At 45.0% G+C, this 21,939-nt stretch overlaps 1 protein-coding gene and 1 long non-coding RNA gene across 3 annotated transcripts in view; both read right to left on the bottom strand.

The window, feature by feature from the left end:
* LOC309643851 overlaps nucleotides 1-21,939 on the bottom strand; it is a 306,112-nt gene that overhangs the window by 130,466 nt on the left and 153,707 nt on the right. The gene's annotated exons all lie outside the window — the stretch shown is intronic.
* Nucleotides 20,160-21,939, bottom strand: part of EIF2AK3 (eukaryotic translation initiation factor 2 alpha kinase 3) — a 71,458-nt gene continuing 69,678 nt past the window's right edge. For both annotated transcript variants that reach the window (XM_082426774.1, XM_082426775.1), the window contains exon 17: nucleotides 20,160-21,370. In XM_082426774.1, coding sequence (XP_082282900.1) covers nucleotides 21,170-21,370 — 201 coding nt within the window. In that variant the 3' untranslated portion in view covers nucleotides 20,160-21,169. The remainder of the gene's footprint in view (nucleotides 21,371-21,939) is intronic.

The following is a 21,939-nucleotide window of genomic DNA, read 5'->3' as shown; positions in this document are numbered from 1 at the left end:
GTATTTTAAAAATTTTATTGAAGTTTAGTTGATTATAATGTTGTGCTAATTTCTGCTGTACAGCAAAGTAATTCCATTACACATATATATACATCCTTTTTCATATTCTTTTCCATTATGGTTTATCACAGGATACTGAATATAGTTCCCTGTGCTATACAGTAGGACCTTGTTGTTTACCCATCCTATATATAATAGTTTGCACTGCTAATCCCAGACTCCCAATCCATCCTTCCCCCACCCCATCCTCTTGACAACCACAAGTTTGTTCTCTATGTCTAAAAAGGGGTATTTTTAATATTAAGGGATCATTACTAATTTTGTTAGGTGTGATCATGGCATTTTGATTATGTTAGAGATACTTCGTTTTGAAATATTTACGGGAAAGATGATATCTAAAATTTACTTTAAAATGCTCTAGCAAAAGAAACAGCATTAGTAGGATGAAGAATAATCAGTGAAACAATTTTAGTGACAAGATAAAAGTTGACCTGGGTGATAGGTGTGTGGAAGTTCATTATCCTACTCTCTCTACTTTTATGTTTGAACTTTTCCATTATAAAACATTAGATCAGAAAGGAAGGGAGGGAAGGTGGAGGAAAAGGAAGAAAAGAAAGGAAAGAAGGAAAAAAGAGGGATGCACCCCTAGCCATTTATAAGTGTATCTAATTTATAATATTCTTGTCATCCTCACTATTCTCATTAAGAAAGAAAAAGAATGAAAAAAAGAATGAAAGAAAGAATAAAAGAGAGGAAAAAAAGAAAGAGGAAGGAAGAAAGGGAAAGAAAAGAAGGAAAGGAGGAAGAAAAGAGAGAGAAAGACTGAAATAAAGAAAGAGAAAAAAAGTCTGTTAGTTTGATAGTATAGCCTTTTTGATCTATGGTGAGGTTGAACAGTTTTGCAAATGATCTTTATCTCTTTATTGAAGTATAGTTGGTCTACAATATTATAGTTGATTTCAGGTGTACAGCATAGTGATTCAATATTTTTATAGATTAGACTCCATTTAAAGTTATTATACAATGTTGGCTATACTCCTTGTGCTGTACATTACATCCTTGTAGCTCACTTATTTTATACATAATAGTTTGTACCTCTTAATCCCTTACTCTTGCCTCTTGCCACTCCCCCTTTCCTCTCCCCACGGGTAGCCACTGGTTTGTTCCCTATGTCTGTGTGGTTTGTGTGTATATGGATACAATGGAATATTATTCAGCCATAAAAAAGAATGAAATTTGCCATTTGCAACAACATGGATGGACCTGGAGGGTATTATGCTTAGTGAAATAAGTCAGACAGAGAAAAACAAATACCGTATGTTATCACTTATAAATGGAATCTTAAAAATATACAAACGCATGAATATGAGAAAACACACAGACTCACAGATCTTTATCTCTTCATCAGTTGTAAAATGCTTTCTTGCCTGTGTGTTCCCATCTCCTTTATCTGTTACAATCCTTAGTGGATCTCCTTTTTTTTTTTTAAACTATGCTATTTCTTTTTTTTTAAATAAATTTATTTCTTTATATTTTTAATTTTTTTTGGCTGTGATGGGTCTTCATTGCTGTGCACGGGCTTTCTCTAGTTGCGGCGAGTGGGGATTACTCTTTGTTGCAGTGTGCGGACCTCTCATTCTGCTGGCTTCTCTTGTTGTGGAGCACGGGCTCTAGGTGCCCGGGCTTCAGTAGCTGTGGCACGTGGGCTCAGTAGTTGTGGCTTGCAGGCTCCAGAGCACAGGCTCAGTAGTGGCGCACAGGCTTAGTTGCTCCGCAGCATGTGGGATCTTCCCGGACCAGGGCTCAAACCCATGTCCCCTGCATTGGCAGGCTGATTCTTAACCACTGTGTCACCAGAGAGGTCCCTTAGTGAATCTCTTTTATCCATGATGCCTTCCAAGATGTCCAGAAAAAAAGTATCTGCGAATGAAATTTCACTACTTCTCAATACTTGTTAATAAATAATATTTTCTTTCCGGTGTTGAGTCAGGTAGATCAGCTGACCATTTTAAAACATAGTTACTTCCACAAAATGACTTAGTTGAGGTAAAAACATTAATAACAATAGCTACCCTTTATCAATCACTTATCATACGCCAGGCTCTGTGTTGCACACATCACAGGCATTATTTCATCCTCACACACAAATAAAGAAACAAAGGTTCAGGGAAATAGGTTAAGTGCCCGGCCCAAGACCACACATGGCAAAGCCAGAATGTGAATCCCAGATTTATCTGAGTCTAACCCCAAGATTTCATTTTGGGAATGTCATGTGTCATTCTTTTTTCTGAATAAATGATGGAAAGCCCCTTAATACCATAGTTGTCTTGCCCCTTTATGTCCAAATTTCTTTGATAAACCACCCATTGGTGTGAATAACTGCCTGGACCAAGAAGATGGGCCAATGCGAGTGGTCTTTCAGGAGTTCTTAATCCGAGGCGTTTAGGAGGTCATAGCCTTTATCTCAGCCTTACAAGGGGTGTGAGTGGCCGTGCTTAAGATAGAAAATAGATCACCCAGACATGCCTGGACAGCGCCATGGGAGTGGACAGGGCAAGAAGGCTAGCTGGGCCCTGGGTCCCTTGGAGCAGGAGAGGACAGTGGAGGGGAGCCCAGGAGGGAACTGCTCAAGAGAGGAGGATGAGACCCCAACAGGCTGCATTTGAGGTGCTTGCCCCATCTTCCCACAGAGAGGCCCGAAGGCTGATAAACTGGTCTGTCTCGGCAACAGCCACTAGAGTCCCAAGATCCTGCCTCATAAATCTCTGAGCTGGCCCTCTGTCCAGAGGCCACTGCAGAAGCATCCAGCTAGCACCCAGGAGCGCCCCCTGCAGGTCCTCCCCGTATTCCCCCCAGAGGAATCAGAACACACGACAGATTACTTCTCATCTCCCTGCATAACCGCCCCTATGGGGTTGCCACTGCAAAGGCCCTTCGTATGTGGCATCAACCTTTCCAACACACACACACACACACACACACACACACACTTCCCACCTCTGTGCCTTTGCACTTGCTGTCTGTCTGCTAGAAAGCCCTTCTGTTTTCCCCCCGCTGCATTTCTGTCTCTTCCAAAAAGCCTGTCTTGATAATCTCCTGTCCCCAGAAGTTTGGGTTCCCAAGTCCCTTCATTCCTCCATCTCTTAGAGAAGTGCTGTGGGAATTCCATGAATGAACACCTAGAGCCTGGCAAACAGCGAAGGCTCAATAATTGTAAGATATTTTTCATTTTTATTCTCTTTAGAATTGTTACTGTCTTATTTATCCCTGAGAGTATTTTATTTATCTTGGTGGCTCCTGGCACCTGGCACATAGCAGGTGCTCGATAAACATTGAAGGGATGAATGGTGGAGACCGGGGCTTTCCAAGGGGAGGCACAGGAGTGAGGTGCCTGACCTCCGGGCATTTCAGCAGCTGCTCACCAGCCTCTGGCCTCCAGCAGCGTCAGGCTCCAGGCGACCTTGTGCGTCCACCTTCAGCCAGGGAAGCTCTCTGCCCCTGGCCATGTCAAGTGAAGTTACCTGGGCAGACATTCCCAAGGATGGCCCACAACTTTGCCCACTGAATTCTACTCTTTACCAATCAGAGTCGTCTTTGGGAAGAGCAGGATGGTGGGAGGTCCAGACTGGGTTAGGTGCCCCCCTCCGCCCCCGCCCCGTGCCTTCCCAGTCCTGAAGCTAGACTGGACTGTCTGACCAGCGGACCCAGGAGAAGCCTGCTATGGGTCAACAGATATTTCAATATTCTCAGCAGAAGACTCTTAGCTCCTCGCCTAGTTATTCCTGGGGCAGAACACGCCTGGATGCCAGCAGCCACCCCATCTGTCTTCATCGATCTGCGTTTTTAGAGCTCCCTGAGGTCCCTGAGCATAAGGGTAGAGCACAGAACCTGGAGCAGGGGCTGTGGAGGTGGACCCAGTGTCAAGCCAGGCACATGCCCTATCTTACCAAATACCCATCATAACCATTGAGATAATCCAGCCGTCACCCCACTTTATAGCCGAGGAAACTGAGGGATCAGGTGATTTGGCCAAATGTCACAGGACTTGAAGCTTGGCTTCTTCCTTCCGTGAAATCTCACTTCCATGAAAACCTTCAGTTTTCTCATCAGTCAGATGAGGATAATTACACCCATCTTACAAGATACAAATGAGAATGTAGATGATAGCACAGGGAACTATACTCAATATCTTGCTATAATTTATAAGGGAAAATAATCTGAAAAAGAACATATATATATATGTATGTATAACCGAATCACTTTGCTATACACCTGAAACTAACACAACATTGTAAGTCAACTATACCTCAATTAAAAAAAAATAAATAAACAGGTGTACTTAAAAAAAAAAAAAAAGAATGTACATGAATGGATTTTTTGGTAAAAGTTAATAAAGTGTTTTGCTGCACTTGCTTGAAGACTTGCCACTGCCCGGCGCTGTGTCCCCCATCCCCACCATGATGTCAACCTGATGGGATGTTTTGTCATTCCTTGGCCTGGGGAGGGGCCCTGGTGATGAGGCTTCAGAAACAGAACTGGGAGGCTCCGAGATAATGCTAACAGCCCTTACATGTGTATATTCTTCAGAGTTTACAAAACACAGCCGCAGATGCTATCTCCTGCGATGCTCATTTCATCTCTAGGAATTCTTACCCCCATTTCACAGAAGGATAAGTAACTAAGGCCAGGTGGGGATGCAGAGCCCAGGCTTATAGTGCAGTGTGCCCTCTTCTGGATCAAGTGACCACCCACTGCTGATCGTGAACTCTGAAGACATGCCTAGCAGGCAATCACATCTGAGCACCTTGATAAAATGCTGATTCCTCAGCCCCACCAGGTGTGGATGGAGAGTCACTAGGTCTGGAGCAAACTCCAAGCATCTGCATTTTTATCCAGTTCACCTGGAGGTTGGGTCGCTGGTGCTCTGAGAAGCAACAGAGGAGGATGAAGAGTTCCTGGAAGTCTCAGGGGCAGACAGTAGTAAATCTCTGCCGGAGATAAATTACGAAGTGGGCGTGCAGGGGTTGGCATGGAGAGGATGAAGGTGGATCAGAGCAATACCTATTTTTTTTTGGCTGCGCTGCCAGGCTTGTGGGATCTTTGTTCCTCCACCAGGGATTGAACCCGGGCCCTTGGCAGTGAAAGCGCCAAGTCCTAACCACTGGACGGCCAGGGAATTCTAACACCTATTTAAATATCTCAAGAGTGTCTTGGCTAAGCAACAAGCCAGAAAGTGTGCATTAATTTCCAAACATCAAAAAATACGTATATTTCACTTATAAGAAGTACTTAGTGTAGTTAGACCCATAGAGACAGAAAGCAGTATGGTGGTTGCCCAGGGCTGGGAGGAGGGGGGAAGGTGATGATGAAAAAGTTCGAGAGATGGATGGAGGTGATGGTTGCACAAAATGTGAATATACTTAATGCTACTGAACTATACGCTTAAAAGTGGTTGAAATGGTAAATTTTATGTTATGTGTATATTTCATCACACACACACTATATATATATATATATATATATATATATATATATATATATGAAAGGGAAGCTGTGACATAAAACCTGGAAACTATACATTTAAAAAATTAGCACATTGCCTACATAATAATTAAAATTTCTGCATGGGAAAAATACCATAAACAAAATCAAAAGGCAAAGAACAAACTGGGAAAATATTTGTAACACAAATGACAAAAGCACCCGAGTCCCTTACACACCAAGAAGAAAAAGGCCAACAATGCAGGAGAAAAATTATTATTATTATTATTTTGAATTTTATTTAACTTATTTTTTATACAGCAGGTTCTTATTAGTTATCCATTTTATACATATTAGTGCCTACATGCCAATCCCAATCTCCCAATTCATCCCACCACCACCACCACCACCACCCCCTCCACTTTCCCCCCTTGGTGTCCATACGTTTGTTCTCTACATCTGCATCTCTATTTCTGCCCTGCAAATCGGTTCATCTGTACCATTTTTCTAGGTTCCACATATATGCGTTAATATACGATATTTGGAGAAAAATTATTTTTGAAATCAACGATTTACTCATTTAACAAATATTTTTTAACGGTATATGCCAGGCACACGTCTAAGTGCTGGGAATACAGCAACAATAAAAATAATAATAAGACGAAGAGATTCCACACCAGATGGGAAAAATGACAATAAACTAAATAAGGAGAGTATATAATATGTTGGAAAGTAACAAGTGACCTGGAGAAAAGTAAAGCAAGCACAGAGGGTAAGAAGGCTGCGACCTGGGCACAGGTTAAATAGGTTCGTCAGAGCAGAGCTCACTGAGAAGGCAACTTTTGAGCAAAGCAGGGAAGAGGAGAGAGACCTTCTCACCGGGATGAGTGGGACCTACTGACCAGGCCAAGGCCCTGAGGGGGACGGGCCTGGGAGGCCAGTCAGGGCAGCAGAACGAGGTCAGAGAAGACACGTAGGACCGTCCACAGACCGCTGAGCCGTTGCAAAGGCTCTGAGCCTTATTCCAAACGAGCCGGGGGCCACAGGGAAGTAACGAGCAAAGGGATGACATAACCCGATTTCTGTTTTAAAAGGATGACTTTAGGGACTTCCCTGGTGGTCCGGTGGTTAAGACTCCGCGCTCCCGATGCAGGGGGCATGGTTCGATCCCTGGTCGGGGAACTAAGATCCCGCATCCCGCATGCCGGCACAGAGCGGCCAAAAAAATAACAATAATAATTAAAAATAAAAAATAAAAGGACGACTTCGGCCGCTGGGTTGAGAAAACCCTGGGAGGGCAAAGGCAGAAGCCGGGAAGTCGATTAGGATAATCCAGGCAAGAGTTGGTGGCGACTTGGACCAGAGTGGCAGTTGCGAGGTGGAGATGGTGGGAAGAGGTGGGTCTTGGGGGCGTGTGAAGGTCCAGCCAACGGGATTTCCAACAGATCGGGGGTGCGGAGGGCGTGTGAGAGCAGGAGAGGCAGCAGTGGTGACTCCAGTTTTTGGTTTGTGCCAACTGGAAAGTTGAGCGGCTGCTCATTGAGTTGGAGGGGACAGCAGTCAGAATGGGTTTGGAGGGAAGATCAGTCTGGCTTTGGAAATGTTAAGTTTGAAACTCCAGGGGGACATGCGATTGTGGACTTGAGGAGGCGGTTGGCTACACTGGGGGAGAGGTCGGCACAGAGATCAGGGGCGGCTGGAGACAGAAAAGTGGCAGTTAAGAGCCTACGGATGGTACTGCAAACCAGGGCACCTGACCCCATTGGCAAGGCATGGAAGTAGTCCAGGGACTGAGGTCTAGGGCAGGTCCAGGTTGAGAAGTCACGGAGATGGGGAGGAACTGAGAGGCGGGAGGAAAACCAGGGGAGTGGGTGTTCTGGAAACCACAAGAAGAGAGGTGTCAGGGAGGAGGGAGCTATCAGTGGACCCGCTGGGCCAGATGCTGCCCCTGGGCCTGGAAGCATGAGGCCTGAGGACGAAACTCTGGGCGCAGTCACAAGGTTATGGTGACCTGGCAAGGAGCCTGGGCGTGAATGGGGGAGAAGAGAGGGTGGGCAAGAGGGAATGAGGCAGAAGAAATGGGGGGGGGGAGGGAAATGGGCAAAGACATGGAAAGTTCACAGAAAAAGAAATATGCATGGCTTTTAAACAATGGAAAGATACTGAACTTCATAATCAAACAACAGAGGGAATTCCCTGGTGGTCAATTGGTAAGGACTCCGCACTTTCACTGCCGAGGGCCCGGGTTTGATTCCTGGTTGGGGAACTAAGATCCCGCAAGCCACGTGGCAAAAAACAAAAAATAAACCACGGGGGGGAATTCTTTTTACATCTATCAGATCAGGAGAGATTAAAAAATTGATACTATACTGTGGAAACCCAGAGAAGCCAACTGTCACCCATCGCTGTTAGGACTTGGTATTAGTACAGCCTTTCTGTTCAGTAAACTTAGACTTCAACCCAGTAATTCTGCTCCTAGGAATTTGTCCCAATGGACAGAGTCACACGGATGCTCAGTGATTACGTACAGGCATAATCACAGCATTATTATTTATAATAGCAAAGCCCCGGAAGAAATCCAAATGTCCACCAAGTGGCCATCAATGGAACACAAGTAGAGACGGACTAGGAAACAGGAAAGTGTGTGCGTATCATCTCCTCCCATCCATAAGGACTTCTTATCCTTTTGCACTGTTGGAAATTTTAACCGCACACATGTACTGCCTTAAGAATTAAATTTAAAATAAAAACGTACACAGTGGGGTCACATCAGGTAGATTTGGAAGGGATTTTCAGGTTGTCTAGCCCAGTGGTTCCCCCTCCCCCTGCTCCCCCAGCCCCATCTATGGCTGGGCTGCATCCGGATCACCTAGAGGCTTGTTAAGAAGCAGAACTGAAAAAAAAAAAAAAAAAAAGAAGCAGAACTGATGTGCGGAGTCAGTGTCTGGGAATCTGGATTGCATTCCTCAGGCTGTTCTGAAACACAGGCAGGACAATGCAGTGGGCAGTGCACTCACCACTGTGTACAATTCCCTGAAGAAACTGAGGGCCTTACAAGTGTCAAGCACTGTTCTGGGGGCTGTTTTCCCCACAGTGAAGAGCCAGGCAAGAAGGCAAAAAGATCTCAGGGAGCTTCCCTGCCCATCCGAAGAGACACCTGATACAGTGATACAATAGCTAATATTAACTGTTTTACGGAAATCACTTAGGCGCTTAACAACCTTATAATGATAGGCACTATTCTTATCCCCATTTTACAGATGAGAAAACAGAGGCACAGAAAAGTCACACAGCCTGTGAGGGGCTGAGCTGGGACCAAACCCAGCAGTCTAACTCTTAAGGTTATAAACACGATGAAATAGAAAGTATGTGGACTGACAGGGGCGGGGGTAGTGGGAGCAGACCTCTGGGTCTGGTGCTCAGAGTGGACCCCTCTGAGACTCAAAGGACAGGAGAGACGCATGGCAAACTCAAGGCCGTCTGATGGGGAAGACAGCTGGGTGCACTCATGGAGCAGGAAGAAGGCCAGTGTGACTGTGGTGGCTGAGAATGAATAATTAAAGGACAGACTGAGTATCTGGTCACTCTAGAGCAGCACTTTTCCACTGGTGTGATTCCTTCTTCAGGTGGCAGGGAGCACACTGCCTCTTCCATTACACAACCGTTCTGTTCTTTAGGAGATCCTTCCTTGGGTTGATTTCCTCCTATAGCCATTTTCTCCTCTGTATTAACAGAGCCCCCAAGTTTCCTAGCTGGGCCACGGCCACCTAGAATAAAGACTACGTTTCCCAGCTTCCCTTGGATAAAATGTGGCCCTCTGACTACATCCAGCCAATGGGCCATACCCAGAAGTGATGCGTGCATCTTCCCCTCCTCCACCCTGTAGTTTGGACAAACTGTGAGCCAGCTGGACCACGTGGGTGGGATGAGAAGGAGGCTGGATTCCTGAGTGGTACACAGCAGTCACATCAGCTCTGGAATGTCTCATGGGAGAGAAATAAATCACCAATGGTTCTCCACCTTGGTTGCACATTAGAATCAAAGGTGGGGGGCTTTATAAAAATACTGATGACTGCCCCCTCTTCCTCCATTTCTGATGTAATTGGTCTGGGGTGTACCCTGAGCTTTCGATATTTCAAAAAGCTCCCCAGCCAAAGTTGAGAACCCTTGTTTTATGTTGATCTGGGTTTGTGTGACACACACCTGACCCTCTATCCTGATATGTCCAAGGAGGGTTGGCTCTTAAAAGCTGTGCCTGTAAGATGGTCCCACTGCTCTCACTGGACAGGCCTTCAAATCTCAAATCAGGTGACACTCCTCCTAATGACATCATGTTCAGCTCTTTGCTGGGATGAGGACTGATCAGGAGAAGAGTCACAGACTGAAATGCTGAGACTTAATCTGGGAGGAGGACTTTCCAGGGGCTGAGGGCAGTGTGGGTGAAGGGAGTGGGGGGGTGACTAATACAGAAGCTGGGGACATAGAGGCTTGAGGGAAGCCCAGTGGTTCAGTCATTATTCCTGAACAGAGTTGGCACATGGCGGTTCTCCAGAATTGAGGCTTAGCTGGGTCAGTTGGTGGAGGGCTTAGTATGCCAAGATCATGAGTTTGACTTTTAATGTGAGGATGCCCAAAACCTGTCAAGGATGGTAAGCAGGGAATAAATAGCATAGCCAAATTTGGGCTGTAAAACATTCTCTGTCGTGTCACCGTGAATTGGTTCACGATTGGAGGTGGGGAGACCAGTTTTGGGATCTGGTGAGAGGTGACGGAGACCAGTGAATGACGGAGACTTGAATCTGAAATTTCACTAGATGCCTCACATGGTTGATTTACTTTATGCTTTTAATCCACCTGGAGTTCGGGTTGTCTGCACTTACACTGCTTCCAGGCCAGTCCTCCCTCAGCCTATGCTTGGCCAGACTTTAGGGATCTGGACAAAGAGGTATAGCTCCCTCCAGAACTGCCTTTCCCCTTAGGAGCTGATCAGGAGATGTTGGCAGAATTAACCATGGCCCAGTTGGTTTTGATCTAGTAGGTGGCAGCCCAGAGTTCCAATCTGCTCTCCAAGCTATCAGAATGAGGTCAGGCTACAGGAGGAATGTTGAAATAAATCTAAAACCTCACCCCAAAGCAACCATACTCCAATAAAAATTAATTAGAAAAAAAACAAACTCACCCACATCTACCTCAAACATTAATTTGCATATGAGTCACTGGGGGCTCACTGTTAAAATGTGGATTCTTATCCAGCGAGTCTGAGGTGTTGAACCTGAGATTCTGCAGTTCTGCCAATACTCTTGGGCCAGCAGCTATACTATGAGTGGCAAGGCCTGTGGTTCTCTGCCTTGACTGCATCTGGGAATTACCTGGGAGCTTTAAAAAAAATCCTGATGCCTGGGCCTCACAGACAGAGGGTGTGGTTTTATACGGCTAGAGTGTGGCCTGGATATTGGTATTTTTAAAGATCCCAGTATTCTAACCTGCTGCAAAGATGGAGAAGCAGAGCTTTCAAAATCACCCAGGGAGCTGTTTTTTTTTTTTTTTAATGTAGGTTCTAGGACAACCACTCCTAAAGCTTTTGTTTCTTTAAATCTTGGAAAAGGCCTCCAAAGAAATGTGCATTTTAGCAAGCATCCCTAGAGATTCAGCTGCCAGTGAACAATGCTCACACTGGAACCCTCCCCTCACCCCCCCTCTGATGTTGCCCAAAAGCAGAGATTATCAGAATCAGATACAGTGGGATTGGACCCCCAGGCTCAGTCAATAGCTGCATAATTGCAGGTAAATCACTTTAAAAAAACAAAACGAAACAAACAAGAAAACTTTATTTGCCTTTCCCACTAAGATTAATATACTTGTGTGGTTATTTCTGTAAAATAGATTCCACAAGGGGAATTTCTGTATCAGGAGGAATTTGCTTGCAAATTTTGACAGATACCAAAAATTCACTGAAATGCATTCCTCTTTGCATTCCTAACTGTGTGGAGGAGAATTCTTTTTTATAACACTCGCACCCACACAGGTACATCTTTCAAATTCTTGCCATCTAGTAGTGGAAAAATGGGATACCCGTTGTTGCTCTCATTTGCATTTCCCTGATGAGCAGCGGGGTTGAGTTCTTTTCATTCATACATTTATTTTAAAATATTTACAGGGCTTCCCCGGTGGCGCAGTGGTTAAGAATCCGCCTGCCAAGGCAGGGAACGCGGGTTCGAGCCCTGGTCGGGGAAGATTCCACATGCTGCAGAGCAACTAAGCCTGTGCGCCACAACTAGTGAGCCTGGGCTCTCGAGGCTGCGAGCCACAACTACTGAAGGCAACGTGACACAACTACTTAAGTCCCCGCGTCTAGAGCCCGTGCTCTGAAACAAGAAAAGCCACCGCAATGAGAAGCCCACGCACCGCAACAAATGGTAGCCCCCGCTCGCCGCAACTAGAGAAAGCCCACGCGCAGACAAAAATAATATAAGTAAAATAAATAAATGACAAGATTTACAATTCTCCTCCTTTGCCTGATTATACCTATTAGGGCTAAATCCCCTGACTTAGTAAGTTTCAGTTTCCTCCTCTATAAAATGGAGGCGATAATATCTCCCAAGGTGGTTGTGAAGATTACATGAGATTTCACGAATATACAGTGCCTAGGAGAGGACTTGGTAAACAGCAGGCGTTCCAGAAATGTTTGCCTTTGAAACTTGCCAAGGCGGGTCCATTCAACCCCAGGGAAGGTGGGCGGGCGGTGCCTGGTAATTCACAACGGGCGGTAGCCCGGCTCCCCGCGCGCAGCATCCGGGCCGCATCACACCCGCGCAGCCGAGGTGCCCGCTGCCCAGTCCGTCCTCCTGCATCTGCCCCACTAAGGGACGGGTCACTGGACCCTCTCGACGACACCCAGGCAAACCCCAAGGCCCGCGGAGCCCCCCGCCTTCCCTCGGTGTCTTGTCGCCCCCACGTGGCCAGTCGGAGCTCTTCTTTCTCCCAGACCGGTCTCTGCATCAATAATTCCTGGCGCCGCTCCCGGCTGCGCCCGAGCCAGACATCCGGCCCCGGGCCAGAGAATGATGTCTCATCCACATATCTTTGATCTCCAAACCCTCTGGCCACCCTGCGCCCCGGCTCCCCGCGGAGTCAGCCGGGGGGTGGGGGTGGGGTAAGACTCGCAGACTACCCTGTTGACCCGCAGCTTAGCGTCAAAGTCCTGAAAGAAAGGGAATTCTCAGCATCACCCCCACCTGCCCGGCCCTACACCCCTCAGCTAACAAAAGATGTCTCTTGTTAACTTTAATAATAATCATACTTTCATCTTAACCTAACACGTTACCCTCATATAATCAACTGTCAGCCTCTGGTCCTTGTCACATGCATATTCAATGTCTGTATTTTTGCCGAAACATTATAAAGTTTTATAAGCTACACATTTTGCTATGTGATCTTTCCTTCTTCTTCACCTACTGTTTCCTTCCTTTCTACTCCTTGAGGACAGTAACAGCCAGGGGTTCTTTCTATACCTCCCCACCCCCCGCCCCATCATGTAATCGTAGATTTGCATATATGCACATATTTGTATGACTCTTTAACCCAAATTATGTCACTTAATCCTCACAACGACTCTGCGACAAATTATGCCCATATCAGAGTTGAGGAAACTGAGGTTATGATTTCATTTTAAGCCTCTGTTTATTGAGTGCTTACTACTTATGGGATTCTACACTAAATGTTATATATTTTATCCCTTAATCTTCACAACGTGTTACTTGCAGTTGAGGAAACAGATTAGAAGCCTCAAGGAAAATTATAAACAAGTAAACAGTAATACAGCTGATTGTGACTCCAAAGCGCAGTGTCTTGTCACACATCACTCCTCAAAATGCCCTCTGGATTGAAGGGCATTCAGAGAAGTGAAATTGTTATGTTAAGAGGGTGGTGGGATAAGTGGATTATTACGAGCTTCCTGTTATGCTATTGTGTTATTTTAATAATTGTGTTGTTTGCTCACAGATAAAACAGCAATGAAAGTATTCAAGTTGCAGACCACATTACATCCTTCTAAACTATAGAGCAGGATACAAAGATGACATCAATTAAAATGCTGTAAATATGGTTTATTGGTTTCCTTTTTCTTGTTTTATTAATTTAATATTATTAATCCTGAGAGTAGTACATCAGTAGCTGGAAGAAGTCAAACCATAGTGAGATGCAGGTTGGAGTTAATAATCTCCCTCGGGCTTCCCTGGTGGCACAGTGATTAAGAATTTGCCTGCCAACGCAGGGGACACGGGGTCGAGCTCTGGTCCGGGAAGATCCCACATGCTGCAGAGCAACTAAGCCTGTGTGCCACAACTACTGAGCCTGTGCTCTAGAGCCCGCGAGACACAACTACTGAGCCTGTGAGCCACAACTACTGAAGCCCATGCGCCTAGAGCCCGTGCTCTGCAACAAGAGAAGCCACCGCAATGAGAAGCCCGCGCACCGCAACAAAGCATAGCCCTCGCTCGCCGCAACTAGAGAAAGCCCGCGTGCAGCAATGGAGACCCAACGTAGCCAAAAATAAATAAATAAATTTATGGGGAAAAAATAAAATCTCCCTTGACCCTCCTCTCCCACTCCTCTCTCCTAAGATAACCGGTGTGGATATTCCTAAACGTTATGCCCATGAAAATATTTAAACAGATACAGAGAATTCCCTGGCTGCCCAGTGGTTAGGACTTTGTGCTTTTACTGCCGAGGGTGTGGGTTCGATCCCTGATCGGGGAACTAAGATCCCTCAAGGCGTGGGGTGCAGTGAAAAATAAAAATAAACAGATATAGGGCTTCCCTGGTGGCGCAATGGTTGAGAATCTGCCTGCTAATGCAGGGGACATGGGTTCGAGCCCTGGTCTGGGAAGATCCCACATGCCGCGGAGCAACTAGGCCCGTGAGCCACAACTACTGAGCCTGAGCGTCTGGAGCCTGTGCTCCGCAACAAGAGAGGCCACGATAGTGAGAGGCCCGCGCACCGCGATGAAGAGTGGCTCCCGCTTGCCGCAACTAGAGAAAGCCCTAGCACAGAAATGAAGACCCAACATAGCAATCAATCAATAAATCTTTAAAAAAAAAAAAAAAAGAAAAACCCCCAGAGTTGTGGGTTTATTTAATAAACAGATATAGAAGCCATTACATTTGTTTGCAATCATACTATTCCCACTCCTCTGCAACTTGCAAATTTGTCATTTATCTGCTGAATAGACATTTTAATCATTCCATGAGGCTGCTGACTCATTTGCATAATATCCAGCCATTTATCTATTCAGCCACAGTATTTCTTCAAAAGCTCCTTTTGGAGAGAGAACACCCTTTCCCCTTCATTACTTCTCAGTATCAAAGCCTTTCCCTGCCTCTGGACACGTTTGTGACCTTTCTGGGAAGTGCAAATTCCCTCAGGCTCTTCCTGGAGGCGTCTGAACTCTGGGCCAGCGAATTCTGCATTGTCTGGGCTCCTCTTGCTTGCCCACGTTCTGGCTGCTAGCAAGAGACGGGCTGATCCCAACGTCACTGTCATCTTTCCTGACGTGCTCTCTAGGCGAGCTCTAAAAGCTCCCTTCTTTTCAGGAGGTAGTAGACAGGGAGACTCGCACTGCAGCAGCCCCTGAAGAAATCCTTCCAAACTCAACACTAAAGGGTGGTGACAGAGGAGCCTCCCCTGGGTTCCTGGGGGCCAGCACACCTTTAGTCGCTGGACAGGGGGTGTGTTCTGGCTCCCACTGACCAGGCTCAGGCCCTCTGCCCCCTCTGCTGGGTGAAGGCCTCTCTATCTCCAGCCACTTTTCCCTCCAGTCTACCCTCTCCCTCACTTGCTGCAGAGATCCTAAAATCTCATCACATCCTTCCTCGGCTCAGAAACTTTCAATGGCTTCCCATTTTCTCCCCAACTAAAGCCCCAATTTTTTAACCACAGAGACCTAGGAAATTCATCATTTTCGAAGGGCAACATCTGTCCCCAAACCACACCCTCCTTCTTCTAGATTCTATGGAAGTTTCCACACCAGAAATTCAAGAGCTATCTTCTCCTTTACCTATTATTCACTTAATTCCAGCGTCCTGGCCTTCCTGCCTCAAAAATAATTCTCAGGTTGCTCTAATTCTCTCCACTCCCACTACTGACAGCTCTCTTTCTCATTCCTACCCTTCCCCAGCAAGCCTTCGCTGGGGCTGTTCCCACTGCCTTCCCCATCTTTGTCTTTTTTTTCCTGTCAAAGATAATTTTATGTTTTCACCAGATGAATGTTGAGCCATATTGTCTGACAGTAAATAGCAAGACATACATCAATAGAACTACTTTTGCTTCATACTGTCAATGACTTAATATTTGCTATTACAGAAACACATGGATCCAATTAATTTAACTGCAGGAAATTGCAAAGAAGAACTAAAACAGTCTTATTTTATTCCACTAGAGATTATGATATGGTTGATGAAAATATTCCTCATGACCTCCAAAGGGTTTTCAAGTCCATCTTTTCTTAGCGCACCAGCCCGTGCAGGGGAATCAGAGAAGGAAGCTACTCTGCTGCTCCAAGAAGCGGTGCTGAGCCAGGGATGAGGGATGCTAAGGCTGTTGGAAGTAGCCAGGCACATAATGCCCCAGGTTTATTGTTTTAAGTCACTTTCCACTTGCGGAATTTAAAAGAATCTCTATGGCAAAAGCATTATGGGACTTGGTATGGTTGAATTTTTTTGTACCTGGTATGTTTATGTCAGTTACCGTGGACCTGCTTGTTATGTTGTTCTCGTGATGTCTGGAGGAAGGGAATACCTTTACAGGTGGAAGAGTGTTTTCTTTTTTAAAATTTACAGTGTATTTTTACTGCCATCTATTTGATACACAGTATGGATCCATATTTATTTCTTATGGTGCATCTTAATGGGTAGATCACTACTGATAAAGCAATTCATGGGTATGGAAGAGTGTTTTCTATCCCAGACCTCAGCTACAGATCTTCCTTGACTTAGGATGGCGTAACATCCCAATAAACCCATAAGTCAGAAATGCATTTAATACAGCTAACCTACTGAATATCATAGCCTCACCTACCTTAAACATGCTCAGGGGACTTCCCCGGTGGTGCAGTGGTTAAGAATCCTCCTGCCAATGCAGGGGACACGGGTTCGAGCCCTGGTCCAGGAAGATCCCACATGCCGCGGAGCAACTAAGCCCGTGCGCCACAACTACTGAGCCTGCGCTCTACAGCCCGTGAGCCACAACTCCTGAGCCCACGTGCCACAACTACTGAAGCCCACATGTCTAGAGCCTGTGCTCCGCAACAAGAGAAGCCACCGTAATGAGAAGCCCGTGCACTGCAATGAAGAGCAGTCCCCGCTAGCTGCAACTAGAGAAAGCCCACACGCAGCAGCAAAGACCCAACACAGCCAAAAATAAATAAATAAAATATAAGTTAAAAAAAAAAAAAAGCTCAGAATATTAGCCTACAGTTGGGCAAAATCATCTAACACAACGCCTATTTTATAATAAATTGTTGAATAGCTCGTGTAATTTATTTATTTATTCATTTGGCTGCATTTTGTGTCTTTGTTGCTACGCTCAAGCTTTCTCTAGTTGAGGGAAGTGGGTGCTACTCTTCATTGCGGTGCCCGGGCTTCTCATTACAGTGGCTTCTCTTGTTGTGGAGCACGGGCTCTAGGCTCGCAGGCTTCAGTAGTTGCAGCTGGCAGACTCAGTAGTTGTGGCTTGCGGGCTCTAGAATGCAGGCTCAGTAGTTGCCCCGTGGCATGTGGGATCTTCCCGGACCGGGGCTCGAACCCCTGTCCCCTGCATTGGCAGGCGGACTCTTAACCAGTGCACCACCAGGGAAGTCCCACATGTAGTTTATTGAATACAGTACTGAAGTGAAAAACAGGATGGCTGTCTGGGTACAGCACTGTTGTAAGTGTACCATTGTTTCCCCTCCGGATTGGCTGGTTGACTTCTGCTGTCCAGCATCATGACAGTTTATCTACCACTCGCCTGGGAAAAGATCAAAATTTAAAATTCGAAGTACAGTTTCTACCAAATGTGTATCACTTTTGCACCACTGTAAATTCGGAAAATCATAGGTGGGGAACTTCTGCATTTACTTCTAGGGGAAAAGGTGAAAATGAGCCCCCTGGTGGCAGCTGCAGTAGTTGCAGGGCTAGAACCTGAAGGGGGAAGTCTCCTTAAGCAGTCCCTTGCAAATCTAGTTCTAGAAAGAGTAAACGTCACCAGACGTAAGCCAGAAAACGTCCAGAGTTCCTGCTTCGCCCTTGACTTACTCCAGGAGTAAGACTGAGTCGCTCTATGGCCGGTGGTTGGATTGGAAGCTTGTTCTGTGCCCATTTACTCGGAGAAATAGAATCACTTTGGGTGTAAATGCATCCGAAGTATCACTGAGAAACAATCTGGAAGAAGAAAACTGTCCCGAACATCCTAAATGTCTGCTTTTCTGTTCTACTAGGAGGCAAAGGGCAGGCTTGGTAGCTCGTTTTCAGAATCTCTCACAGTCTTCCTGACCTCTGGACCAGCACTTCCGTGCTGCTGCCTTCCTGAATGAGGGAACCTGGAAACTAGAAGCCGTGGGGGCTTGCCTGGCTCCCCCATCGGGATCCCTCCCCTGCAGGCCAGGCTGGCGGCCGGGGATGTAACGCACTCCAGTAAAAGATGGAGAGGGAGGTAGGCTACAGCAGACAGCATCAGACAGAGCCACATGGATGTGAGTGTCTCAGCCCACTTCTCCTCTCATTTAAATTAAACCCTAAGGTCCCCTTCCTTTAGAAAACTTCCAGGATTTGAGATTTTTGTGTTTTTTAAAAAAATTTTATTTGTTTTTTATTCAAACAGAAAGTCACAAAAATTATAATCATCCTCATCAGTTCACTCAGTCCCATGTAATTTTTTTTTCATCTTGATCTTCTGTTAGCATTTTAATGAATTCATCAGTTTTTCATTAGAGTTCTGAAAATGCTTATTCATTCAGTTCAGCAGTATAGTCAGTTACCAGAAACCTGTACTTGTCAGAGTCTTTTCCATGAATTCCTTGAAGATGAAACCCTTTTATAGGAACATTTTTGCAAAAGTATCAGAGTACACCCAGAACTGTCTGTAAATGACAAAAGACTTAAAAATGGCCACGGTTAAAGATCTGATGAAAGTTCATAATAATTTATCTGTTTTTCACATCAGGATTGTTCAGCCATCTCTTCTCCTTCACTTTGCCAAATATTTATTGCAGTGATTGGTACATTTCTTTTCCTCCTTATTTGGCTATTTCCTGAGGGCTGCAGCTATGTGAGTTACACGTTATGTTTTCCAAATTCAATTTGACAAATACGTAATCAAGTACCAGACATTATGATAGATGTTACTGGGATTACAAGAAGGTATGTCCCTACCCTCTGGGACCTCAGCTATTTAGGAGATTGATTTACACCAGTTACTGGCTCATCTGCGGTCTGACAATGGTTAAGTGTTATTAAGTACAAAGTGTTAAAGGGAGAGGCAAGTGTGGAGGGAGGGGCCTTGGAAAGATGCCAGAAAAGCAACAACTTGAAGGGAGGTAGGGTTTGGAGTCGGGAGAAAGGGCTCTGGGTGAGAACGCAGGAGACTCCATTCTGGCTACCACTGAGGAGTTGCTAGGTCCTGCTGGCCCAGACCCTGAACTTCTCCCATGGTTGCTTTCGTCCTAGTAGCCAGCAAAAGCACAGGCAGAATTAAAATGAAAGGCCTGATTATATCACGTAAGATATTTGCAAACCTTCAGACAACTTGGCGCAAGGGAATAGACAAAACCCTGACTAGGAATTGGAATTCCTGGGATCTGGTCCCAGTTCTGCTCTGATTGGCTTTGTGATCTTAGGCAAATCATACCTTTCTGGACCAGAGTTTCACCATAAGAAGAATGGCAATAATAACACCCGCCATGGCGTTATTATAACATTTTCATAGCTAGCTCTCAGGGTGGTCGTGAGGGTCAAAGGGTCCACAGCTGGGACTGAGTAGGCAGATTGGGAAGAAATCAACAGAAGAAATCTTTGCTGGGGTGAAGAGGAAAAAAGTAACTGAAGCAGGCGGACCAAGAGATGAAGAAGAGAGATGGGCTGGCCAGGAGCCAAGCAGAACGGGGAAGGAAGACAAAGTTAGAGCCTCACTGCGAAGTCAGAGTGAGGACAGAGCACACAAAGATCTGTGACATGTGTGTCCAGCTTATAAATTGCTCAAACTTTGTGCGTCAGACATTACGTATCTGTAAGATGGAAATAATCATGCATTTGACCCTTAAAGGTTGTGTCTGGCTGGTTTGTGCCCTCATGCCACATGCCTCCCCATGGTACGCGTCAGACACACTGTGATCCCAACACAACTGGCACCGCCAGAGCCTTGGCTCTTCCAGGTCTCCCTTTAGGGCAGGGTGTTCTTTATGTCCCTGGCACCGAGTAGGAACTGAGCTAATGTCTCTGGATTATGAGTCCAGTGAATTGTGAAAAGGACTTGGTCCTGTCAAGTCCTTGGGAAATGACGGGAAGATGCCTGTTTAGAACAGGTTAGGAGTAAGTTTTCTTGAGAGTAGGGCTATGACTGTTCTTAGACCTATGATCCCATTTTATAAATTCGAGAAACTACCATTTCAGGGCTAGTTCCCCCCAAAATAGGAATCGACCATAAATCATTTTTTAAAGTTTTATTAAATCATTTAGACTTGAAAGAAGTCACAATAGTTAACGCACTTAAGTGCGTTCTATACACCACCAACCCAAATGGATTGAGCTCAGAATTTTTATAAATAAAAAATAAACATATTTACAGTGAAAAATAAAAACATGTTAGCAAGTTAGATGATTAAACTGTTATCTACAATCAGTTTTGGGAAAATACCAACCTACAGTATTATATTTAAGACACTTAAGATTTCGTTAGATTTTAAAAGTCCATAATTGAAGAAGTTAGTTGTAATATATGATTCATTTCTTACTACGGCTTTTTTCCTCCCCGAACCAGAACTTTTGACCAATTTACACAAAAAGCTTCATTTTCCCTTTACTGGAGGTAAAAGTACAAAAAGCTCTTAAACTCCCCCTAGAACCATCTAAGGAATAAAGCTATTTAATGCTATGAATGTCACTAGAAAACTAGCTATGGACATAAACCACTATACAATTTGTGCTATTTTTCCTCCAAAATAATGCAGATTCCTCATTTACCCACCAGGGACAAAAATGGAGTCAGCTTTTTTGGAAATCAGTTTCAAAATCACCACTATATCTCTAGAAAGTGTATTTCTAGAACAGTATAGTTACTACATGTAGGGACTTTCGTTTTTCTGTACTATAAAAATATTTCCATTTTCTAATTCTCTCTATACATTTTAGGGGTTGCTTCCACCTCCTTAGACAAAACGTGAGGGTTAGTATGCTTGGCCAGCCGATTTCAAGAGACCAACGAAGGAAAAGGACCGCGTTTGAGTTAGTGACAGCCCTCTCCTTGAGCAGAGCAAAAATCAAGAGTTGACTCAAAGGTTTGAGCTCCAAAATCCAGTTTAAATTTGATTTAGAAAAAGTAGTCCAAAATGAAATCGAGCAAAGAATGAAATTTTCAAGTTCACGATTTTGGAAAGCAACATTCCTTCGAAGTGGGCTATTCCGTGTCACCTGTTAGGGAGGCGAGCAGAGCTTAAGGCTAATTGCTTGGCAAAGGGCTATGGGAGCTGCTGGAGTGTCTTGACTGCTTTGTTCCTGATGAGCTCATGGACCGAGACCTCTGTCTGAGAACTGTTTTTCCTGGAAACTCCAAGTCCTCGAATATAGCATTTTCAATAATGTTTGCAGCTTCAGGCCGTTCCGTAGGGGATGGGGAGAGCATGTCTTGCACCATTACATACTGAAAGATAAAAATTGTGTGGTAATAAAAGGGCCACTAACCAGCTGCCTAATTCAGGAGTCAGCCAAATGTCTCTATAACTATATTAAGTTTGCGAGCCAGTTTCTAACACAACTTCTCAACTCTGCTACTGAAATACAAAAGCAGCCACAGACCATATATAAACAGGTGGGCCTGGCTGTGTTCCCATAAAACTCTATTACCAAAATAGGCAGCAGGCTGGATTTGGTCTGTGGGTCACAGTTTGCCCAACCCCTGCTCCAAATACACATGGACCATTTTGGGGTAATTGGTTGTTTTCTAACATATAATAAAAGGTTTTCAATCACATCTCTGAAATGCAGACATACTCTGACTTTTAAAATAAATTCATCTTACAATTGTATGTGAATGTACAATTATCTCAAAGATTTCAATTAAAAAATAACCATGCCAGTGATCAGTACCTAGTCCCTTTTACTGATTTTTTGAACCCCTTTAATGTAACATGGATTCTGATGAGCCCCCCAGGGATTGATTCATCGACTTTGCAAAATACATAACAGAATAGTTTTTGTAAAATATATTTC

This window comes from Balaenoptera physalus, assembly GCF_965194825.1.
Source record: "Balaenoptera physalus genome assembly, chromosome: 15".
NCBI classification, from domain to species: Eukaryota; Metazoa; Chordata; class Mammalia; order Artiodactyla; family Balaenopteridae; genus Balaenoptera; species Balaenoptera physalus.
Note: the sequence above shows the minus strand (reverse complement) of the source record. Positions and strands in the feature narration are given on the sequence as shown.